Source organism: Hippopotamus amphibius, chromosome 16, assembly GCF_030028045.1.
Source record: "Hippopotamus amphibius kiboko isolate mHipAmp2 chromosome 16, mHipAmp2.hap2, whole genome shotgun sequence".
NCBI classification, from domain to species: Eukaryota; Metazoa; Chordata; class Mammalia; order Artiodactyla; family Hippopotamidae; genus Hippopotamus; species Hippopotamus amphibius.
The window spans coordinates 13,867,718-13,890,429 of NC_080201.1; the positions used below are offsets into that span (position 1 = coordinate 13,867,718).

At 37.3% G+C, this 22,712-nt stretch overlaps 1 protein-coding gene across 1 annotated transcript in view; it reads right to left on the bottom strand.

Annotated features, from left to right (window-relative positions):
* HYDIN (HYDIN axonemal central pair apparatus protein) overlaps positions 1–22,712 on the bottom strand; it is a 346,192-nt gene that overhangs the window by 212,912 nt on the left and 110,568 nt on the right. The window contains exons 10-12 of the mRNA XM_057713331.1: positions 16,227–16,345; positions 9,210–9,433; positions 221–288 (exon numbers count right to left, since the gene is read on the bottom strand). Of these exons, the coding sequence (XP_057569314.1) occupies positions 221–288; positions 9,210–9,433; positions 16,227–16,345 (411 nt within the window). The remainder of the gene's footprint in view (positions 1–220; positions 289–9,209; positions 9,434–16,226; positions 16,346–22,712) is intronic.

Sequence of the window (22,712 nt, forward strand, 5' to 3'; positions counted from 1 at the left end):
CCATGGCCTGACAACTACTAGTGTCCAGGACATGGTTATAACATCCACCCATGAACTAGGAAAATGGCACCAAAACGCTGCAGAGGAAGAACAATTCTAGACACTCTGAGCTATTACCCACACAAAATGGTAAGAGAAGTTCTTTGTAAACCTTCCCCTTCCCATGTAGAGGGAAAAGTAATTCTTCTCAACTTCTAATTTAAAATGGAAAAGTACTCACCGAAGGAAACATCACCAAAATGCAGAGCAGGAACATTAAAATGGAAGGTAGGTCCAATGACACAGCCTCTGGAAGTAGGAATACAAGTTAAGGGAGTGGAAAGACAAGCCAGTGAATTTAAGGTAACAGTCAAGAAATGGGGAGAGGGTAAGTACTGAAAACCATAATTTGGCGTTAAATCCATTATAGCATCATCTAGGACATAAAGAAACTGTGAGATGATGGTCTATCACAATGATTCTTGAAACTCCTTTTCAACTCTCAAACCTTTGGGTTTTAGTAAATGATGCTATGGTTAACTTATCACCATACTCCTACCAATGATGAGGCAGAACAGACACATCACTGAACTAATGGCACTAAATGTTAATGTGGATAAGACACACATCATAACATGTGGATAAGACACATACTATTAACTCAAGCAAGAAAAAAAATATAGGTCTAATTGTATAATAGACATCAAAGACTATCAGTGATACCACTATTCCTTGGCCCACACTTTTATAAAAATGTTCAATCCAGTTCCTACCACCAACTAGCTGTGATCTTGGCCAATCACTTTACCTCTGTAGGTCTCAGTTTCTTTTCCTAATGTATAAAAGAGAAGACTGGAATAGGTGGCCTTTAAGGACTCTTTAACTGTTGTTCTGTTTCCCCCTCATGCAAGGCTCATGCTCTAGCTTAAAATAAGTAACAGAGAGATTGCACAGCTTCTAGCTGACGTCAGGTGTGGTAGATAGCATAGTGGTCCCCAAAGGTGTCTATGTGCTAATCCCCAGAATCTGTGAATATATTAGGTTACATGCCAAAGGGTAATTAAGGTGACAGAAGGAATTAAGGTTATTAAGGAATTAACTGATCTTAAGAAGATTAGCCTGAATTATCCAGGTGGGCTCAATGTAATCACAAGTGCCTTTAAGATTAGAACATGGAGACAGAAGAGGAGGTAGGAGTGAGGCAATGTGAGAAGGACTCAGCCAGCCTTTGCTGGCTTTAAAAACAGAAGGGGGGTACCATGAGCCAAAGACTGTGGGCAGCTTCAAGAAGCTGAACAAGGTTAGGAAACGCATTCTTCCCTAGAGCTTCCAGAAAGAAACACAGCCCTGGCCAACATCTTGGTTTTAGCCCAGTAAGACCTGTGTTGGACTTTAGATCTATAGAACTGTAAAATAATAAGTCTGTATTGTTTCAAGCTACTAAATTTGTGGTAATTTGTTACAGCAGCAATAGAAAACTGATATATCAGATATTTTTTATTCTTGTCTTTCTCCATGGTCCATGTCCCTAAAATCTTTAGACAAAAGGTAAAAACTGAAATAATTCCCAATCTATGTGCCAAGCTTTTAAAAGTTATAGACACACAAATACCAGAAACTCCACTAAGCATGAGTCTCCTAATTCACCCAGCTGCAGATGTTGGTGATGTAGGTGTGTCACACCATGCTGAATGCACTTGGTGCCCTGGTGATACTTCTGGCTTCTAGAGATCTGACTATAATGTGGTGAGAGGCTGCGGCAAGCCTGGGAGGAGAGATGACAGCAAAGACTCAATGCAGCAAGTTTCAATTCTAAAAGCCCTTCCCAGGATCATCTATTCTATTTCATGATAATGATCCAACGTGGTTTCAAAAGGAGGGGCTGGTACTCAGCAAGGAATTAGGATCCAGCTGAGAGTGAAGTCAAGCCTACAGATTAGATACTTGACTTGTAAAAGAAGTTTGGGGGGAAGGGGAGGGGCAAAGTAAAGAATAGATCAAAAGTGTCTGAAATGCACAAAAGCCTAAAGAAATAAGAAAGAAGATCACAAAACTGCACAAAGCAGTCATTTAATAGGTGTAGAAGTAGAAAAAAAACCAGAGTTAAATCACATTTGTTCAAAGGCGCATATAACTAAGGGAGCGGCAGCTGAATACCAACTGGACTTAGATATTGTAACATTCATTCAAACAGGGATTCTAAACATTAAGACAGTCTCTGCCAAGATGGTGCCCTCCATCAAGGCAGTGGTCTGCTAAAATTAGAATTTTAAAGATTAAGAGATAGAGTGATTGAATTATGATGATGTTACATGAAATGGGTTGAATGCAAAATATGCTACAGTTAAACTATATAAAGTCACATGTAAAAATAGGAGGGAACAAAACTGCTCACGGGTAATTTAAAAAAATCACATTAACTTTACAGTGTTGTTTATTTAACCAGTTAAAATACTGTGTCATGCAGCTGGAGAAATAAATACAAACAGCAGAAGTATAACAATTGTTCTGATCTTTCAAGGCATACTAGTGAAAATTATGTGGTACTGAGGAAAGATTACCCAACAATAAAAGAATAAGAAACAAAATTCCAGAATCCGCAATATTAACTTTATAAGTAAATAAAGTCATAAGTAAAATCAGTATTGCTGTGTAGAGCTGGGAATAAATAATAAATTATACATGTATTTCACCCTTTACCATAAGACATTTATTTGTGACACCAGATATCTACCAAGTTTTCAAAATTATTGTTTGTGGTTTTAAGTGCTAGAACACTTTTGGACAAATGCAATTTACACAAGAATATTTCTCTTAGCAATTTGTGATTAGTTTTAGGATGAACATAAACATTCTTACCAGTCAGATTTTCCTTTCCTTTGAAAGAAACAAGGAATGAATATCCAAAATAAGAAAGTGGCATGAGAGTTGGTGTGAATGGTAAGGTCCAGAAGATAAAGCAAGAGGCTTAACCTCCACAGAGTACCTGGAGTATTAATTAGTCCAAGTTTACTTGTGAGTAGGTTCTTGGGAGATTCCTAAACCCTATTATTCACAGTGGAAAACCCAAGTACACCCTAACCTATTCAGACATTGCTAGTGACAGGCACTACTAGTTTGGGATCTTTAGGAGAAGAGATCAGAGATTTAAAAAATTCACCCATGAAATGACAGAACTATTATTCAATATTATAGACTCCTGGAAATTAAAAAAACAAAAACAAAAAAAACCCAGCCTCGTTGATATACAATTCACTCATTTAAAGTGTATAAGTCAATGGTTTTTGTATACTATTCACATATATGTGCAACAATCACTGCAGTCAACTTCAGAACATTCTCGTTACCTTAGAAAGAAACCCCATACCCTTTAACTATGACCCTCTATCCCCACCTCCACCCCCAGCCCTAAGCAACCACTAATCTACTTCCTATCCATATAGAGATTTTCTTACACTGGACATTTCACATAAATGGAATCATACAATATATGGTCTTTTGTAACTGGCTTCTTTCACTTGTCACAGTGTTCTCAAGGTTCATTCATTGTACCATGTTGTAGCATGTACATCCTTCTTTTTTCATTCCTTTTTATGGTCTTAATAACATTCCATTGTGTGGATAGACCACATTTTGTTTATCCATTCATCAGTCAGTAGACATTTGGGTTATTTCCACCTTTTGGCTACTATGAACAATGCTGTTATAAACATTCATGTACAAGTTTTTGTATGGATTTATATCTTCATTTTTCTTGGATATGTATCTAGGAATGGAATTGCTGGGTTACATGGTAACAATGTTTACATGTTTGAAAAACTGTCAGACTGTTTTCCAAAGTGGCTGCGTATTTTACATTCCCACCGTCAGTGTATGAACGTTCTGATTTCTCTACATTCTCTCCAACACTTCTTATTTTCCATTCTTTAAATTATAGCCATCCACATGGGTGTGAAGTTATCTCTCACTGTGGTTTCAATTTGCATCTCCCTGATGATTAATGATGTTGAGAGTCTTTTCATGTGTTACTAATCATTCATATATTTTCCTTGGAGAAATGTCTGCTCAGATGGTTTGTCCATTTTTTTATTGGGTTGTCTTTTCATTATTGAATGTAAATGTTCTTTACATATCTTAGATATAAGTTCCTTTTCAGATATATAATTTACAAATTCTTTCTCCCATTTTGTAGTTTATTTCACTTTGAAGTGTCCTTTGCAGTGCAAAATTTTTAAATTTTGATGAAGTCTAATTTATTTGTTCTTTGATTGCTTATACTTGGGTGTCGTCTTTAAGAAATTTTTGCCATATCCAAGGTCACGTGTATTTGCACCTATGTTTTATTTTACAAGTTTTATAGTTTTAGTTGTCACGTTTAGGTCTTTGGTCCATATTATGTTAATTTTGTATATGGTGTGTGTGTGTGGGGGGGGCGTCCAACTTCATTCTTTCGCATGTGGATATCCAGTTGCTACAGCATCATTTGTTGAAAAACCTATCCTTTTTTCTCATTGAATTGTCTTGATTTTCTTGATATAAATTGGCCATAACTGTATGAATTTATTTTTGGACTCTCAATTCTATGCTATTAATCTATATGTCTATCTTTGTGCCAGCACAACACATTTTTAATAACTATATCAAAACTATAGTAAATTTTGAAATGGGAAGTATCAGTCCTCCAAATTTGTTCTTATTTTTTAAAATTGTTTTGGCTATTCTGGTTTTCTTGCATTTCCACATAAAGTTTAGTATCAGCTCATTGATTACTTCAGAAAGGGCAGCCTAAATTTTGATAAATCATGTTGAATCTATACATCATTTTGGGAAATATTGCCATTTTAGGTTAATTTTAAGTCTTCCAATCCACGTCTTTTCACTTATTTAGGTCTTCTTTTAAATTTCTCCCAATGATGTTTTGTAGTTTTCAATGTACAAGTTTTACACTCTTTTGTTAAATTTATTCCCAACTATATCATTCTTTTTGAACCTATTGTAAATGGAATTTTCTTAATTCCATGTTCAAATTTTCATTGCTACTGTGTAGAAATACAATTGATTTTCATATATTGATCCTATATCCTGCAATTTTTCTGAACTCATTTATTAACTTTATAGTTTTTTGGTGAATTCCTTAGGATGTTCTATATATAAAATCATGTCATCTGCAAAGTGAGATAGTTTTACCTCATCCTTTCCAACCTGAATGACTTTTATTTCTTTTTCTTGCCTAACTGCCTTGGATAGAACTTCCAGTACAATGCTGAACAGAAACAACTTTCAGTTTTATTAATTTTCTCTGTTGCTTTTCTTATTTCATTAATTTCCACTCTAATCTTTATTATTTCCTTCCTTGTGCTTGCTTTGGATTTAGTTAACTCTTCTTTTTCAAGTTTCTTAAGGTAGAAATTGAGGTTATTGATTTGAGATTTTTCTTCTTTTTAAATACAGGCACTTACAGCTATCAATTTCCCTCTAAGCACTACTTTTCCCACATCTCATAAGTTTGGGTATTGTGTTTTGTTTTCACTTATCTCAAAGTATTTTAAAATTTCTGTTGTAATTTCTTCTTTGACCTATTGGTAATTTAGGAGTGTTTTTAATTTTCACATATTTGTAAATTCCCCAGATTTCCTTCCATTTTTGGTTTTTCATTTCATTTCTTTCTAGTTGAAGGACACACTCTGTATGATTCAAATTACTCAAAATTTATTGAGACTTGTCTTATGGCTTCACACATGGTCTATTCTGGAAAACGTTCCAAGTGCACGTGTTGGGTGAAGAGTTCTGCAGGTGTCTGTTAGGTCCAGTTGGTTTATGGCATTGTTCAGCTCTTCTGTTTCCTTTACAATGTTGTCCCTAGTTGTTCTATCCATTATTGAAAGTAAGGTAATGACATCTCCAACTATTATTATTGTTCAATTACCTATTTCTCTCTTCAGTTCTGTAAGCTTTTGCTTCGTGTATTTTGGGGCTCTGTTGTTAAATGCATATATGTTTATAATTGTTATATTTTCTTGATGGATTGACTATTTTTGTAAAATGTCCTTCCTTGCCTTTGTAACAATTTTTGTCCTAAAGTCTATTTAGATACTAGTATAGTTGCTCCAGCTCTCTTTTGGTTAGACTTTTCAGGGTATGTCTTTTTCCATTCTTTTAAAAAAGTCTGAACCTATTCATACTTACAGATTTAAAGTGTGTCTCTTATAGACAACATATAGTTGTATCATATTTTGTATGTGTGCTTTTAAAATCTATTCTGCTAATCTCTGCCTTTCAAGGGTTTAATATATTTATAGCTAATGTAATTACTGATAAGGTAGGATTCATGTCTTCCATTTCACTATTTGTTTTCTACATGTCAATGTTTTTTCTGTTCCTCTATTCTTGCATTATTGTTTCCTTTGAGTTAAATGGATATTTTCTAGAGTAGCCATTTAATTCCCTTGTCATCTATTTTCTTTTTGGTTAGTTTAGGAAATAGTTTTGGAAATGGACAATCACATCCTCAATTTGGATAAATAATTCAGAGAGTCAAAGGTTAAGACAGTAGGATTCATGTAAAGGAATGTCTACCAAACCCCAGTTCACCAGTCACTGCACCTAACATACAACTTTGTATGAGGAGGTGCTTATTAAGTTTATTAAACAAATATCCAAAATACACCTTTTTTTCTAAATAGAGTAACAATGTGTGTATGTTGATAGTCAGATACAATATTAATTATTGGGCTGAACTTAAAATGTGGAATGACTGGATGAAATTGGGATGGACTTTTTTACTCAACTTGAAGGACAGTTAGCCTATCCTGGCCAGCAGTTTGATTTTTCTTTGTATACATGAAAAGCAAAATTATGGCCCTTTAACATCCTCTTCTTTCTTGCCTACAGATAGGACTATTATTCCTTCTTTTTCTTTAATTTAATTTTAAAAATTATTTATTTATTTATTTGGCTGCATTGGGTCTTAGTTGCAGCCTGCGGGATCTTCGCTGTGGCATGGCATGCAAGATCTTTAGTTGCGGCATGCAGGATCTTTTTTTTTTTTGTAGTTGTGGCATGTGGAATCTTTTAGTTGTGCCATTAAATGTTTATAAGAGCAGAGTTTTAAGATTTTATCTTTCCCACTTTTGTATGGAGGCCTATCTATGATGCTGGATGTTGTGGGGGGTACTCATAATTCTGAACAATATTTCCTGGTGCCAAGAAGTCAGAAAGGTTGGATTCAGTTGAGGGCTTTCAAGAGCTGATCTTTTAGAACTTAATGAGGGCCCTAAGGGCCAGACAACCTCTGAATGGTAGAAAAAGGTTGCATTTGCAGGTTTGCTCTTCCTGCTTCTCCAGATAACCACCTCCACTACTTGTTATGAGATGTGAATTGTTATGGAGGTGGGAGGTTGGTTAAAATTCATATAATGTAAAAAAGTATTCCTGTTCTCATATTCTGCACATCCCTGAAGTAAGTAAGTCATGGGCCAGAATAAGCATGATGCATCTTCTTAAAAGTGAATGTTATTCAAATATCTGGAAAGCAACTCTGATTTTTTCTTTTATCACAAACACAGACGCTTATGGAAAAGAATGTAAGTGTGTGGTGAATGTTTCAGATAAGTCTTGAGATCTTTTTGAAAAATTTTTTAACTTTTTAAAAGTTAAAAGCTTTTTAAGTCTGACTGTGGCAGGCTTAGCCATGCCATAGAACCCCTGAGGCATGTGCACTCACTCTCCTTACTTGCTAGGGGTTGTATTCATTTGCTAGGACTGTCATAACAAAGTACTAGAGACCAGGTTGGTTAAACAACAGAAATTTATTTCTTCACATTTCTGTAGGCTGGAAGTCCAAGATCAATGTGTTGGCAGGGTTTGGTTCTTCGGAGGAACTCCCTCCTTGGCTTGTAGATGGGTACCTTCCCCCCACGTCTTCCCACAGTCTTTTCCCATTTGTGTATCTGTCCTAATATCCTCTTCTTACAAGGACACCATTCATATTAGATTGGGGTCCACCCATATGAACTCATTTTACCTTAATTACTTCTTTAAAAGTTTTATCTCCAAGTACAGTCACATTCTGAAGCACTGGGTGTTAGGACTTCAACATATGAATTTGGGAAGGATGTAATTCACCCTGTAACAGAGATATTTAGGTATCTCTGGAAGAATTGAGAACACATGGTAATCACCTTTGAGTCAATCTTAAGATTCTAAATTTCCAGTAGATACCATAAGATCAATAAGTTTCCTAGGATCCTTCAGGCCTAGGAAATGTGTCTGTCTCTTTTCTATGTGATCTCCAGACCCAAGGGAGACCTCAGCTGTAGATGGAGTGAGGTCCTGCTAGGCTACTGAACCATAATAAGAAAGACAGACTATCATGGCAATTAGAAACCTGTGGGAATCCAAACAGAATCTGCAATGTGTTCTGAAGGTAGGATCTTTTTAGGCACCAGGAACCAAAGTTATAGATCTGCCCAATGGGTTGGTCACAGAGAACTTTTTAAAACCTGAAGACAAACAAAGCAGCTGGAAAAGCCATCAAAAGACATCTAGCACAAAAGCTGCAAGTGTCTAGCCTTGGCTGACTGACACCACAAGTAGACTTTGATAATTCCTGGAGGCATTATAGGTTAAGAGCATTTAAAGAATTACCTTAAAATAAAAACAAAAGATGAAGGTTTACAGAAACTGTGACAACAGCCAAAGTTTAGTCATAGGAGATGATTTTATCCAAGTGTTAATGACTTACTCTCTCTAAACATACTAAAACAGAGAGAGTAAGTAGAAACTAATGTTTAAGTCCTTATTTTATAATGTTGTAGCTTACAGAAAAACTAGACCTCAAAACAGCATCTGCATATACGTTACAATAATAAGTTATACATGTTCAGTAGAGAAACACTGGAGGAAATTTAAAACACCCCAGTATGTTGATGTGTTCATATCAACAAAGACAGTTATGGACATTTAAGACATGATCTAGTTTTGGTTTTTTAAAAGAATTTTATGAAAGGATTTTAGTTTTACATTATACTCCTGTGTCTGGATTTAAAAAAGTAATCAGTAGAGAATCAAATTGTTATTTTCAGATATTGTTATCAATATTGTTAACAAAAAAATAAATATTTTGGCAATCTAGTAGTTCTCCATTAATATGTAAAGTGATCTAGTTTTGAAGTTTAAGAAAGCTGTAGGTAAAAACTTCAGTTTCCACATTACTTGTAGAAGTAACTTACCTAATGGTCAATTTCACAGGCTCAGGTGACCCATTGACATTGACCAGGAACTCTTCTTCAAAGTGCCCCAGGATGGAAGAACTGAAGGAGATCTGGACAGCCTGGACTCCACTTGGTTCAATGATGCCTTCCTTGGGACTGAAAACAAAGCAGGCCCCCACAGCCGAAGTTGGAGGGATCACATTGAAGAGGGCATCAATGCTGCCTTTGTTGGATAGTACTGCCTATATCAAAAAGACAAGAATGAAAAGGCAGGCAATGGGCCTCTGATTTATTTTCATATAAGCACTGACACAGAGCCAGCTACAGGAAGTAGAACCAAAGGAAAACTCCAGGGGAAAAATGAACAGTCTTCTGTCCTGGATGTCTGACGATAGGAATCCCAAACCAGAAAGTAATTTTGTGTCTTTATCCCCTCTCTAAAATGGAGTTACAAAAACTAGTACAAGAGTGTAAAGCAATTATATTCCAATAAAGAGCTTAAAAAATATATATAATAAAATGGAGGTAGTCATATGCATTATACTCATGCTATAAAGACTGATCATAATCACATCTACTGAAGGAGAACCTTAAAATACCTTTTTAAAAATTCTATCTATGAAGTAAACAAGGGAAGGTAGGTCTTTCTCTTATACACATGAGAAGGCTGGGATTAAGTGGAATGCTGAAAAATAAAAAGCAAGTTAGAATAGAGGAGCAAGAACTATCTAAGCCTATGTTTATAATGTAGCTTAAAGAATGAATAATGAGCTACTATTGTGTATTCCAGATTGCAAGGATTCTCTTTCTTATACCATTAGGTTTTATCCTATTGTGATATTTTCGTCTCAAACTGTAATGGATGGGTAGCTGTTTTGGGATGCTTATGCAAGCCATTGTTTTACTACATAAAAGGTTTCTTGGTTTTTTTTTGTTTTTTGTTTTTGGCTGCAAGGTGCTGCATGAGGAATCTTAGTTCCCTGACCAGGGATCGAACCCATGCCCCCCCACCTCTCTGCAGTGGAAGTTAAGTCTTAACCACTGGACCGCCAGGCAAGTCCCATACAAAAAAATGTTACTCCTACATACTAGTGTTCTGGAATCAAGTCATTGCTCATACTTGATTGCACACTAGGTGTGTGTAAAAATCTCATGCCTGGCATTCAGAGGCCTTCACAGCTGGCTCTGTCTACCACCCCCACTGCCACTTTCCACAACTCCTGCCCATGAACTTGTACTATAGCCACACAATCCTATTCTTGGGCTTCTAGAACACAATCTCTATTCCTTGCCAATGCGTACACCTGAATGGGTGAATAGTCATTCTGTCTCTGTAGAAAGTGCCTTCAATCTAAACTCAAGGTATTGGAGGAAAAAAAGAGGAAATGATGAAGAAAGATTCAGAAAGGTATGTAGAGCATGTCAGGAACCGAGAAAGCCAAGAGAGAACTTCCAAAAGGGGTTGAATGTGGACAGAGGTTAAGGAGAACAAGCTTTGAGAAAATGTTACAGATTTTTTATTTTTAATTAGAGGCCATCCCTGCCCTTGAAGAAGAAAGTAATTCCAATAGCATGTGATTGTGGAATCCAGAGCACAAATGTTTAGGGAGTGAGTTGGTGCAGAGGAAATAGTGGTTGACTATTCTAGATTCCTGTTTTGAAAAGATTTGTGGTAAGAAGAGAAAATGGGGGTGGTAAAGCTGCAGGAAGCTATGGTAGGGGAGACCTAGTCTATTTTTACTGTTAAACGAGATAATGCACGCTCAAGGCCCAGCCTAGATGTTTGTTGTTGTAATAAGAAAAGGGGACTAGGTAACCAAGGTAATAGGGTCTGGGTGGATGTAAGGGATCCATTAGATAAGGTTGCTTCCTGAGACGCAGAGAAGAAGGAATTGAGAACATAAGTAGGATAGAGTCAGGGGCTCTTGCCAAGGAAGGCAACCACTCCTGCCAAGAAAAGATGGATGAGGAACCAAAAGAGGTTGTTACTTGATATGTTGTTCATCTTTTTACGTTTATTTCCCATCTCTCTCGTTCTAAGTTCTCTGGTCATAGGAATCAGGCTTCATCCTTTATTCCTTTTAAAAAGACCATGTAGAAAAGTCATTATGACCAGGGTCTCAGAAGCCGAATGTCTGTGTTCAAATCCCAGCTTTTCTACTGACTTGACTAGCTGTGTGACCTCGCAGAACATACTTAGCTTCTCTGTGCCCATTTCCCTCCTGTAAAATGTAAGTATTGAATACTACTAACTGCTCGGATTGCTGTGGAAATGAAGCATAACTTTGGGAATAGTGTGTGGCACAGAGTGCTGATGAAGGACAGTGATTGCTATTTATGTCCCCAGTGCTAAGCAGAACGGGTTAAGATTTACCTGTGCTTAATAAGCAACTGACATGCACTGGTGGTAACTTGAAGGCAACTTAAAGGTGTTAATGGTAACTTGAAGGACCCTTGTTGTTCTCTCTGAACTGGTGCACGGATTGCCTTTTCTTTTTTTTCACCCAGACTTTCTATAAGGTTCCAGTTCCTCTATTTTCGAGAATATGCATTTCATTCTTCTCCCCCTGACAAAGCAGCACCTACCTATGTATACAGAATCCGGCAACTTGTTTGGCGACACAATTGTGACACCTTTTGATTACTAGTAATGCCCTTACCCTTGCAGTCCAACTCCTTGGAGAGGGGAAAATTTATAGTAGAACTTCACCTCTCATTTGTTTTCCCTCTAATCACACTAGGGAATAGTGTATACTCTTGGGGGTTATTCTTTATGTATCTGCTAAGCTCAGCAATGACTAAGAGCAATAGCTAGTTATTCAAATTTGTCTCAAGCAGGTAATGTAATAAATTGAAAGAGAGATGCAATGAGGCATCAGCATTAAATATGCAGAGAGTGCAAAATATTCCCATAAGAAGCACCTTACCATGTCCTTCTCTGCCACAGCACAGCTCTCAAAACTGTCCGGTCTGATGCAGCACCTCACTTAACACTTATTTAGCTGGCTGTTGTTTGCTTTACTATTCATATGAGGAGGATGGGAAGTGATGGTCTCAAGTTCCCTTCTGTTAAAATTCGTAAGAAATTATTACATTCAGGGAAACCCTATCCATTTTGCAACAGAACTAAAGGTTCTTTTCTGACGTGGCATCCATAAAACACAGTCTGTAAGGTGTGAAGGAAATTTATGCTGGATAAATTACAGGCAGAATATCAATTTAATAAGAACTCTTATACCTTTTTTTTCCTCCCTAAGTGACCATTTTTTCAGACTGCAATACCTGACTATGCTACATAGTAGCTGTGCCACTTTTCATTTTATGATAGTCAAGCAACTGATTCCTTCATTTAAAATTGTGCTCGTGTTGAATCGGGAAACCACGGTGACTCTCTGGGAAGACTCTGAATTGTGCTCTTATGTATATTCCATCTCATGATGACATTAACATCTCTATTTACCTTTCAAATCATCCCATTTGGGCCATCGTTGACTCTAATGAATGTGAGGACAAATGACACTGCAGGAAACCCTCAACATCAACTGGGCACTTACCTCCCATGCCAGGTTAGGCCGCACTGAGAGCTGAATTGGTTGTAGACTGGATTTGCCCATAATGAGAGCCCAAGGGACTGAAAAGCCAGCAAAGGGCCTTCTCTTCCCACAGGATGTAGGGCCCTAGTAACCCAGTGCTCACTTACATTTACAAGCTGTGTGACCTTGCCAAGTTACTTAACAAAGGTGGCAGAGTCAGGCTGGCCATTCACTGAACCCATATCCTCTTCTTCCTGCGTCTATAGCTAGACTACATTTCCCAGCCACCCTTGCAGTTACAGACCCTAATAGGATGTGAACAAAAGTAATACGTGCCACATAGGAAGACAGCATCTCCCAGCTTCCGGTGCAATTATGCTTGCTACCATGTTGATGAATTCTGGCCACTGGGATATAGAGAAAAGCCATTTATGGTATGCATACCACGCCGGGTCATTTTATAAAAGCCCATGTGCAGCACTCCAGCTCTCTCTTGCTGTGCTTCAGAAACCCTGGAAGTCATTTGTTGAGACAATAATGATGAGATAAAATCTCAATCAGTGAGATTCCCTGTGTGACTATGTGAAACAGACCCCCAGACCCCCGAACATAGGCATACATACGCCTACTGTCATAATTTAGACGTGTGGATGAGAAGAAATAAAAAATTTGTGGTGTGGGAAAAAAAAAATGATATGTGCCACCTCCAGTGCTACCTCCTGTAAAAACCTCTAGTGTGCATCCCTCCGTGCCTTTCTCCTACTGCCAGCGTGATACACGTGAGACTATAGGATCTTGCAAGTCACCTGTCAGAAGTGGGAGAGCCGTGAGACAGACGGAGGCTGAGCTCCTGATCCTCTGCAGGAGGAGAGCTATCTGCTGAGGAGCAAGCTTGTCTGGGACCTTATGTTAGGAGTAAAATAGATATATTATTGTATTTGTTTGTTCAGTATGTAGCGTTACCTTAACTAGTAAAACTTCTCTAAGCCTCAGCTTCCTCAGCTATAAAGTGGGGACAGTCATTGTACTTACTTCATAGGGTTTTCTTTTAATTAATTAATTAATTTTATTTTTTATTTATTGGCTGCATTGAGTCTTCGTTGCTGTGTGCGGGCTTTCTGTAGCTGCGGAGTAACCCCGCGGGCTACTCTTCATTGCAGTGCGTGGGCTTCTTATTGTGGTGGTTTCTCTTGTTGTGGAGCACGGGCTCTAGGTGCACTGGCTTCAGTAGTTGCGGCTCATGGGCTCAATAGTTGTGGCTCATGGACTCAATAGCTGTGGCGCACGGGCTCTAGAGCACAGGCTCAGTAGTTGTGGTACACAAGCTTAGCTGCTCTGTGGCAGGTGGGATCTTCCCAGGCCAGGGCTCGAACCCGTGTCCCCTGCATTGGCAGGCGGATTCTTAACCACTGCGCCACCAGGGAAGCCCTTCATAGGGGTTTTGTGAGGACCGAGTGAACTAATGCATACGTGCTCAACACACAGGAAGGGTAACGTTGACTGAATTAACCACTATGTACCTCATATTTCTCATTTGTAAAATAGGTGCAGTAAAACCTACCATTCATGGTTCTGTAAGAATCAGAAATGACACATACGAGGGTGAGTCAAAAATTATCCACACTCTGGCTGTAGAATTTATTTTAATTAACTTTTAGAAAAGACAAATACATCATTTTTTAACATAATCTTCTTGCTTTTCAATACACTTTATGCATCTGTCAACAAACTTTCATATTCCCTCACTAAAAAACATTTTAGGTTAAGCTGCAAGCCACAAATGCACCACTTGTCTTCATTTCTTCATCAGAAGTGAATGTTTGTCCTCACAGGGCTGCTTTCAGGGGCCCTTTCAGGGGACCAAACAGGTGAAAGTCCAATGGGGCAAGATCTGGACTATAGGGAGGATGCTTTAACACCTCAAAATGAAGTTTTTGCAGAGTGTCGACAGTGTGGGCAGAAGTGTGTGGATGTGCATTCTCATGCAAAGTCACAACGCCCTTGGATAGCAGTCCTCTGCATTTAATCTGAAGTTTAGGCTTCAGCTCTTCAATAAACATCTCACTGTAACAAGCACTGTTGATTGTTGAACCTTTTTCCTGATAATGTTCCAATACTGGCCCTTGAGAACCCCAGAAAACTGTAAGCATCAATTTTCCAGCTGATGGTTGACTTTTGAACTTTTTCTTGGTGGGCAATTGAGGATGTTTCCATTCTGTACTCTGCCATTTACTCTCAGGCTCATAGTGATGAATCCATGTCTCGTCAGCAGTAATGATTCTCTTTAAGAAACTTTCACCTTCCTTAGAGTATCGGTCCAAATTTTGTTTGTAGATATCCAAATGCTTCTGTTTATGCTCTTCCATGAGTTGTTTCGGTACCCATCTTACACAAACTTTTCAAAACCTAAGTCTGTCATGGATTACTTCGTTTTGAGGTGTTAAAGCATCCTCCCTATAGTCCTGATCTTGCTCCATCGGACTTTCACCTGTTTGGTCCCCTGAAAGCAGCCCTATGAGGATGAAGTTTCACTTCTAATGAAGAAGCGAAGACAGCGGTGCATTTGTGGCTCACAGCTCAGCCTAAAACATTTTTTAATGAGGGAATATGAAAGGTTGTTGACAGATGGACAAAGTGTATTGAAAAGCAAGGAGATTATGTTGAAAAAATGATGTATTTGTCTTTTCTAAAAGTTAATTAAAATAAATTCTATAGCCAGAGTGTGGATAATTTTTGAGTCACCCTCGTGCATATGTAGGCATTAAGGCATGGAACCTGACATCTATTTGTCACACATTAAATAAATGCTTTTATTATTACCTCTACAGAAATATAAACACAATTTAGGAGTCTTTCTACAATAAACTTTCAATGGTTATAGTTTGATACAGGGTAAACAAATATCCTAGATGGTATGAATTTAGTGATTAAGTGACACTTAAGTAACTTTGATCCTCACGAACCATGGGTACATTATGTAAAAAATCATTTTCTACTTAATTGGAAAGACAAAGCAGGAAGATCTCTTCCAGAAACCAGGATGACTGGTTTTTAAATCAGAGAAAATTAAATTAAAATTTTAAATTAGAGAAAATTCTGAAGTGTGAAAACAGCTATCCTCATTAGGACATTCTGGAAAATGTAAAAGGCTCCTTATCCTGTGGTCTGTAGGATTTATGTTGTCAGAGAACAGGCATTAAACAGATGGGGAGACATATTTATGGTGTCCCCCTTTGAAATTTACAAAATGATGATGATAAAACCAATTAAGTTATGACTTTGATGCTTTTTATAAAGTTAGAGGGGCTGAAAAGGATGGAAAAAGTTGCTTCCTTCAACAAGGCTGGGAGGGAGGAGGAGGAAGAGCTAGATCATTTCGGTCTGAATAGGTATGAGTAATGGAAAAAACATGATGGCACAAATTTTCTATCAATAAAAACACATACAATAAAAAAAAAAAGCCAAGTACTTTTGAGTCTCAAGGAACAATTCTAGTGCTTACCTCATAACAATGTACAGATCCAACGAAAATTTTTCCAATATCCAGCAACTCAAAGTTGAAGTGAATCTTTGGTCCTATTCCTTCCCCTTTGATTCGGAGGGGCAGACGGATCTCTCGGCCTGTGAAAACAATTCAGACTTTATTACCCTTAGTGATGCTTTATTTCCCTGGATTACCCACAACATCTTATTAATATAAGCAATCAAGATTATTGCAACAATTTCTTGCAATGGACTGAGGGAATGTAATTTAGCCAATGCTGAAGATTTAGCTTATCTTTAAAAAACAAGAATACTGTTAGTTTCTTAACTTTAGGGGAAAGCTTATATTGCAATTTCGGCTGTCATTTTAGCAGAAAAAAACAATTTAAAAAAATTTAACCCAATCTTAACTGTATCCTTAAGTTTCTTACAAAGGAAAATAATTTCTCTCAGTCAGAGTAGAGTGACCATAAGATGAGAGTTGCCATGGGGCTCCAAGGGACCTTGTTCACACTGATCTTTCCTAGATTTAGGAAGAGCCGGGGCACTAAGGAATCTGAGTCCAGGAGTCTTACCTGACCCTCACTTTGCAGTTTCTTTCATATAGAGGAAATGGAATCCACCAAACAGTATGCCTTACTACAGAGCCACAGTGCACCCAGGGTCAATACAGAGCACAAGTCTTTAAAGTACTTACCGGTTTTGTTTCCCTTTTAAAATGGGGTATATCTGCATCTGATAATACACGATCATAAAAATATTGAAAGGAAAGTGCAAATTCTCTCATAATTCCACCACCCAAAGATAACTATAGTTAGCATTTTGGTGTCAATCCTTCCACATTTAATCATATTTAAGAACTGTTAATGTAAATGAGAGCATACGCTAGATATTATTTTTAGCCTGCCTTTTTTTTTCTTTTCCACTTAACAATACATTGGGAACACTTTTACATATCATCACCTAAAGAGGTAGTAAATTTTTTTTTCTTTCAGGTCTTTATTGGAGTATAATTGCTTTACAATGTTGTGCCAGTTTCCACTGTACAACAAGGTGAATCAGCTGTATTTATACATATAACCCCATACCCCCTCCCTCTTGAGCCTCCCTCCCATGCTCCCTATCCCACCCCTCTAGGTCATCACAAAGCACCAAGCTGATCTCCCTGTGTTATGCAGCAGCTTCCCAGTAGCCTTCTATTTTACATAGTAAATATTTTTAACCAGTCCCTCTTATTGGATATTTAAGTGGTTTCCAGCTTTTCATTACAACAAATTATAATGTAATTAATATCCTTGAATACATTTATGATCAAGTTTCTTATATTTCCTTTAAGCACTTTGAAGATATCATTTTATCACCTTCTACCATTTCTCTTGAGAACTCAGTTTAGAGTCATTGCTTATCTGAGATAATACATCTTTTCCTCTGACTGCTTTAGGATCTTCTTTGTCTTTGTTTTTCAGCAGTTTTACTATAATGTTCCCAGGTGTGGTTTGCATTTACCCTTCTTGGGGTTTGTTGCACTTTTTGAATCTGTGGATGTCTTTAATCAAATTTGGAAGTTTTTTTTTTGTCATTATCTCTTCAAATGTTGCTTTTTCTCCATTTTCCCATTTCTATATATATGTGTACACACACACACACACGCACAAATATATGAGCTTTTTGCCACTTTCCACTCAGCTGTTACGCACTTTTCTGCATTTTGTCCCTACATGCTTTAGTGTGGCTATTTTCTTAATCTAATTTCCAGTTTATAAAATCTACCTCTGGCTATACCTAATAGGCTATTAAATCCATCTACTGAGTTCTTAATTTGTCATCATAACTTTTCAGTGCGAGACTTCCTATTGGATTTTTTGTAGTTCCCAGGCCTCTGCTCAATATTGTCTTTAGCAAGAACATTTTAAAAAAATCTGTGTCTGAAAATTCTATTACCTGGCTCTCTATGGGTTTGTTCCTACTGTTTATCTTGGTGTTCTATCAGCTTGTGCTACCTCCTCATATACTTGGTTATTTTTGATTGAGTGCTGATCAGTGTATCTAAAAAACTGTAAATGTAATTTGAAACCCTAGGAAGATGTTATCTTCCTCCAGGTTCTGGCTGGTGACTGGGGGATATTCACAATCCCAGATAACCTAATCTAACCATTGGCAGTAAGATTTGGTGACAGAATTAAGCCCTGCAGCAAATCACTGGAGTGACTATTTTCTCAATTCTCCCAAGAAGGGTATGTAGCTAGCACTATCCTACATATAGAAGGGAAGTTAATTCCTCATATATGAGAGATGCCTCAGCACATTAGGGATTAAATACTCTTGGACCCCAGTGGAGAACTGTCTTAATCAAATCTACACTTGAAGAATGATCCAAAGCTGAGGTCTAGTTCTTCTAAAGGGTTATTTCTAGTCTTATTTCTAGTCCCCACTTTACTGGGTCCTGCCCTCAAGCATGGGGGATTTCTAGGGCCCTTTCTCCTTGAGCATCCCAAGAACTCCTATGTTTTCTTCCCTAACTCTGCTTAACTTTTGTCTCTGCAGTATCTGCCAAAAAGTCAGTGTCACTAAGGATAAAGAGGCCCCCCAAATCTGACTCTTTTGGTTTCTTTCTTGTCCTGGATCTTGGCCCCCAAATCCTTCACTATCTTGGAAGCTCTCTTTTGCTTTCTAAACAAGTTTAAAAAATATTCTGTCTTATTCTTTTATTCTTTTAGCTACTCTGAGAGTGTGTGTGTGAGAGAGAGAGAAGGAGAGAAAGAGAGACAAAGAAACAGAGAGAGAGAGAGAGAGAGAGAAAGGGACTTAATTTAAATTACCCAGCCCACCACTACTGGAAGTAGAATGCCAAAATAAAAGGATGCACATTTGACAGTTTGACAGCTACGGCCATATTGTCTTCCAGAATGGCTGTACTAATTTACACACAAACGTCAACAGAATTTAATGGTTTCTGTCTCTCTGTGTCCTCCCTCAAAAATCAACAGAGATATTTGATAATTTAATAGGTTTTCCTTAAATTTGCACCACTAAAATTTCAAGTTATTTAAGGAAAAATTATGTATTTGCTCTGCATGTAACATTTTGAACATTCAAAATAATTTTGATGCTCTGACAGAGTGAAGTGAGTCAGAAAGAGAAAAACAAACATCGTATATTAACACATATGTGGAATAAAGAAAAACGGTACAAATCAACTGGTTTGCAATGCAGAAATAAAGACACAGATGTAGAGAACAAACATATGGACACCAAGTGGGGAAAGCGTGGGTGGGGGGGATGAATTGGGAGACTGGAATTGCCATATATACATTACTAATAAGAAAACAAAATATCAAATTGTACACTTTAAATATATGCAGTTTATTGTATGTCAATTGTATTGCAATAAAAGTTCTTAAAAAAATTTTTTGATGCTCTGTTAGATGTAATTTTCAGTATTAGAGCAAATATACTTTGAACAACGAAGTGATATTATTGGTAGTTATTAATAATATTAATTTATTATCATAATACCTTGTGACATTTTATGTTCCACTGTCTTCTATTGCTATTTAGTTTCTGTATCTTTAATGCTTTCTCTCCTGACTGTGCTTTTGAAGACAAGAATTCTTGTCTCTGGGTCTCCTCTAGTGCTTGGCAACACAGTGGTCATTAGGCAAGTATTGCTTTGATTACAAGAAACAAGGGCAATCTTAGCAATATTTGGGACTGTTAATTTATTCAAAGGGTTCCCCCAATCCATGTGATCCCTAGAAAAGAAGTTCCTCTAACGACCAGGTGTTGGTTTGACAACATTCTAGAATATCAGTAAAATTCTCATAGAGCCCAAACCTTATCACCCTGCTCCATTATTTCAGAGTTTTAATCTTCAAACCTGATTTGAAGGCAATGATTTGTACTCCGTGGTCAAGAGAAAAGTATTTTGACAGAGACCCAACATTCATAATGGCAAAGAAAGAGAACTGCAAATATATTGTAGAATAAACTGCAAGACTATTTACAACTGTCAGCTTAAAGCTTTCCCAATCTGTTACCCTGTCTTCCTTAATTTAAAAAAAAAAAAAAAAAAAAAAAGGAGGGGCGGGGGGTGGGGAGATGTGCTGTAATAAAGCAGTGAGCCAATGTTTCTTTGGGAATTATAAATTACTTCAAAGAAGACTGTCTTATTTGTAGCTAGCCATTTCCTTAACCCAGGACAGAACAGGAGTAAAGTAACACCCAGCCTTGCATTTGCAAGAGTTCATCTAAATTTTAGTGTTACATTACAAATGCTACATTTCCACAAGATTTTTGAAGCAGGAATTTTTCTTGTCTTGGCAAAAGGCAGCAAGATGGACAAGCCTGAAGGAACCAGTAAGCTCTAAGGACAGATTCCTTATTAGAGGAGCAAAATATTAAAAAGTTTTTAAAATAGGGAAGCTTCTCATCTATGGCTACAGTATCCGGGTTTCACACATGAGAAGCAGAGAGATGTACTGTAGAACCTCTTTCACAGTCCTAAAATCTGTGAAAGCAATAGATTACATTGCATTAAATATCAGAAAATGGGCTTTCAAAAACTTGCCATCTAAGATATACTAGATATTCAGTATGATTCTTGAGCTCCATTCCTGTGCAGTAAGATAAGAAAAAGCGGGGGGGGGGGGGGGATATATAAATAGGAAGAACAAACTGTCATTATTCACATATTTTACGACTATCTACCTGAAAAATCCTAGAGAACCTATAAATACTTTTTTAAGTTAATAAGATAAAGATTGGTTACCCAATCCATATACAAAAGTCAACTGCATTTCTATACACAGCAATAGTCAAAAAATTAATTTTCAAGATATTAATTTTACAATAGCAACAAAAATATAAAGTATCTAGAAATACTGATAAATCTAACAAAATATACTTAAGACCTTCAAGGAACAAATTGTAAAACTTTATTGAAAGATATTAAGAAAGATCTAAATAAATGGAGAACTAGGTTATATTCCTGAAAAGGAAGACTCAATATTATAAAATTGTCAATTTTTCTCCCACTGACGTGTATAATTTTAATGCTCTCCTAAACAAAATGCCAGCAGGTAAAATTTGGTGGAATTTTATGGTTCATAATAAAATTTTTTAATAGTATATGCCTGAATTTTTTTAATTAATTAATTAATTTAAAAAAATGTTTTTTGGCTGCTTTGGGTCTTTGTTGCTATGCACGGGCTTCCTCTAGTTGCTGCTTGTGGGGGCTACTCTTTGTTGCGGTACACAGGCTTCTCATTGTGGTGGCTTCTCTTCTTGCGGAGAGTGGGGTCTAGGCACGTGCATTTCAGTAGTTGTGGCATATGGGCTCAGTAGTTGTGGCTTGCAGGCTCTAGAGCGCAGCCTCAGTAGTTGTGGCACACAGGCTTAGTAGCTCCGTGGCACGTGGGATCTTCCCCCACCAGGGATTGAACCGGTGTCCCCTGCATTGGCATGGGGATTCTTAACCATGGCGTGATGGTTCATAATAAAATTTTAGTATAAAATCAAAGCGCCAATAATAACCAAGACATTCCTAAAGAGAAATAAATTGAGGGGACTTGCCCTTTCATTTATTAAAATCTATTATAAATCTAATGTAGTTAAGATAATGTGGTATTGGGGCAGCAAGTGCAAAATGACTAAGGAAACAGAATACAGAACTGAGAATGAAAGCACACATACATGTAGATTTGACTTATGACAGAGCAGATGTTGAAAATCAGTAAGGAAAGATGGACTACATAGTACAAAGAGCTAAAACAATTGGGCGCCCACACAGGATCTGTGGTAGACTGAATAATGGCCCCCAAAGATATCCGCGTCCTAATTCCTAGAACCTATAAATATGACCTCGTATGGCTAAAGGGTGAATATTATCTTACGTGACAAAAGATGTGATTAAGAATTTTGAGACTGGGATATTATCCTGGATTATCTTGATTACCATAGCTTCAAAGTTGTCTTGGACTTCCTTGGTGGTCCAGTGGTTAAGATTCCACTCTTCTACTGCAGGCGGCACAGGTTCTATCCCTGGTCAGGGAAGTTCCACATGCTGCACAGTGCAGCCAAAACACAAACACAAAAAAGCTGCCTTGGAATCAGGTTGTAGTAGTCTTCCAATTTTATTCTTCTATTCCAAAGTTGTTTTGGCTCTTCTAAATTCTTTGTATTCCCATATGAATTTTAGAATGAGCTTGTCAATCTCTATCAAAAGAAATGCAGCTTGGATTTTGATTTGAATTGCATGGAATCTATAGACGAATTTGGGGGGGAGAATGACATCTTACTATTTAATTTACCCACCTATTAACAAGGTATAGTTCCCCATTTATTTAGGTTTTTAACTTCTCTCAGCAATGTTTTATAGTTTTCAGTGTGCAGGTCTTACACATCTTTTGTCACGTTTATCTGTAAGTAATTCATATTTCTTAATGCCACTGTAATTAATCTTGCTTTTTAAAAATTCAGTTTCCCATTGTTCAGTGTCTAGAAACAC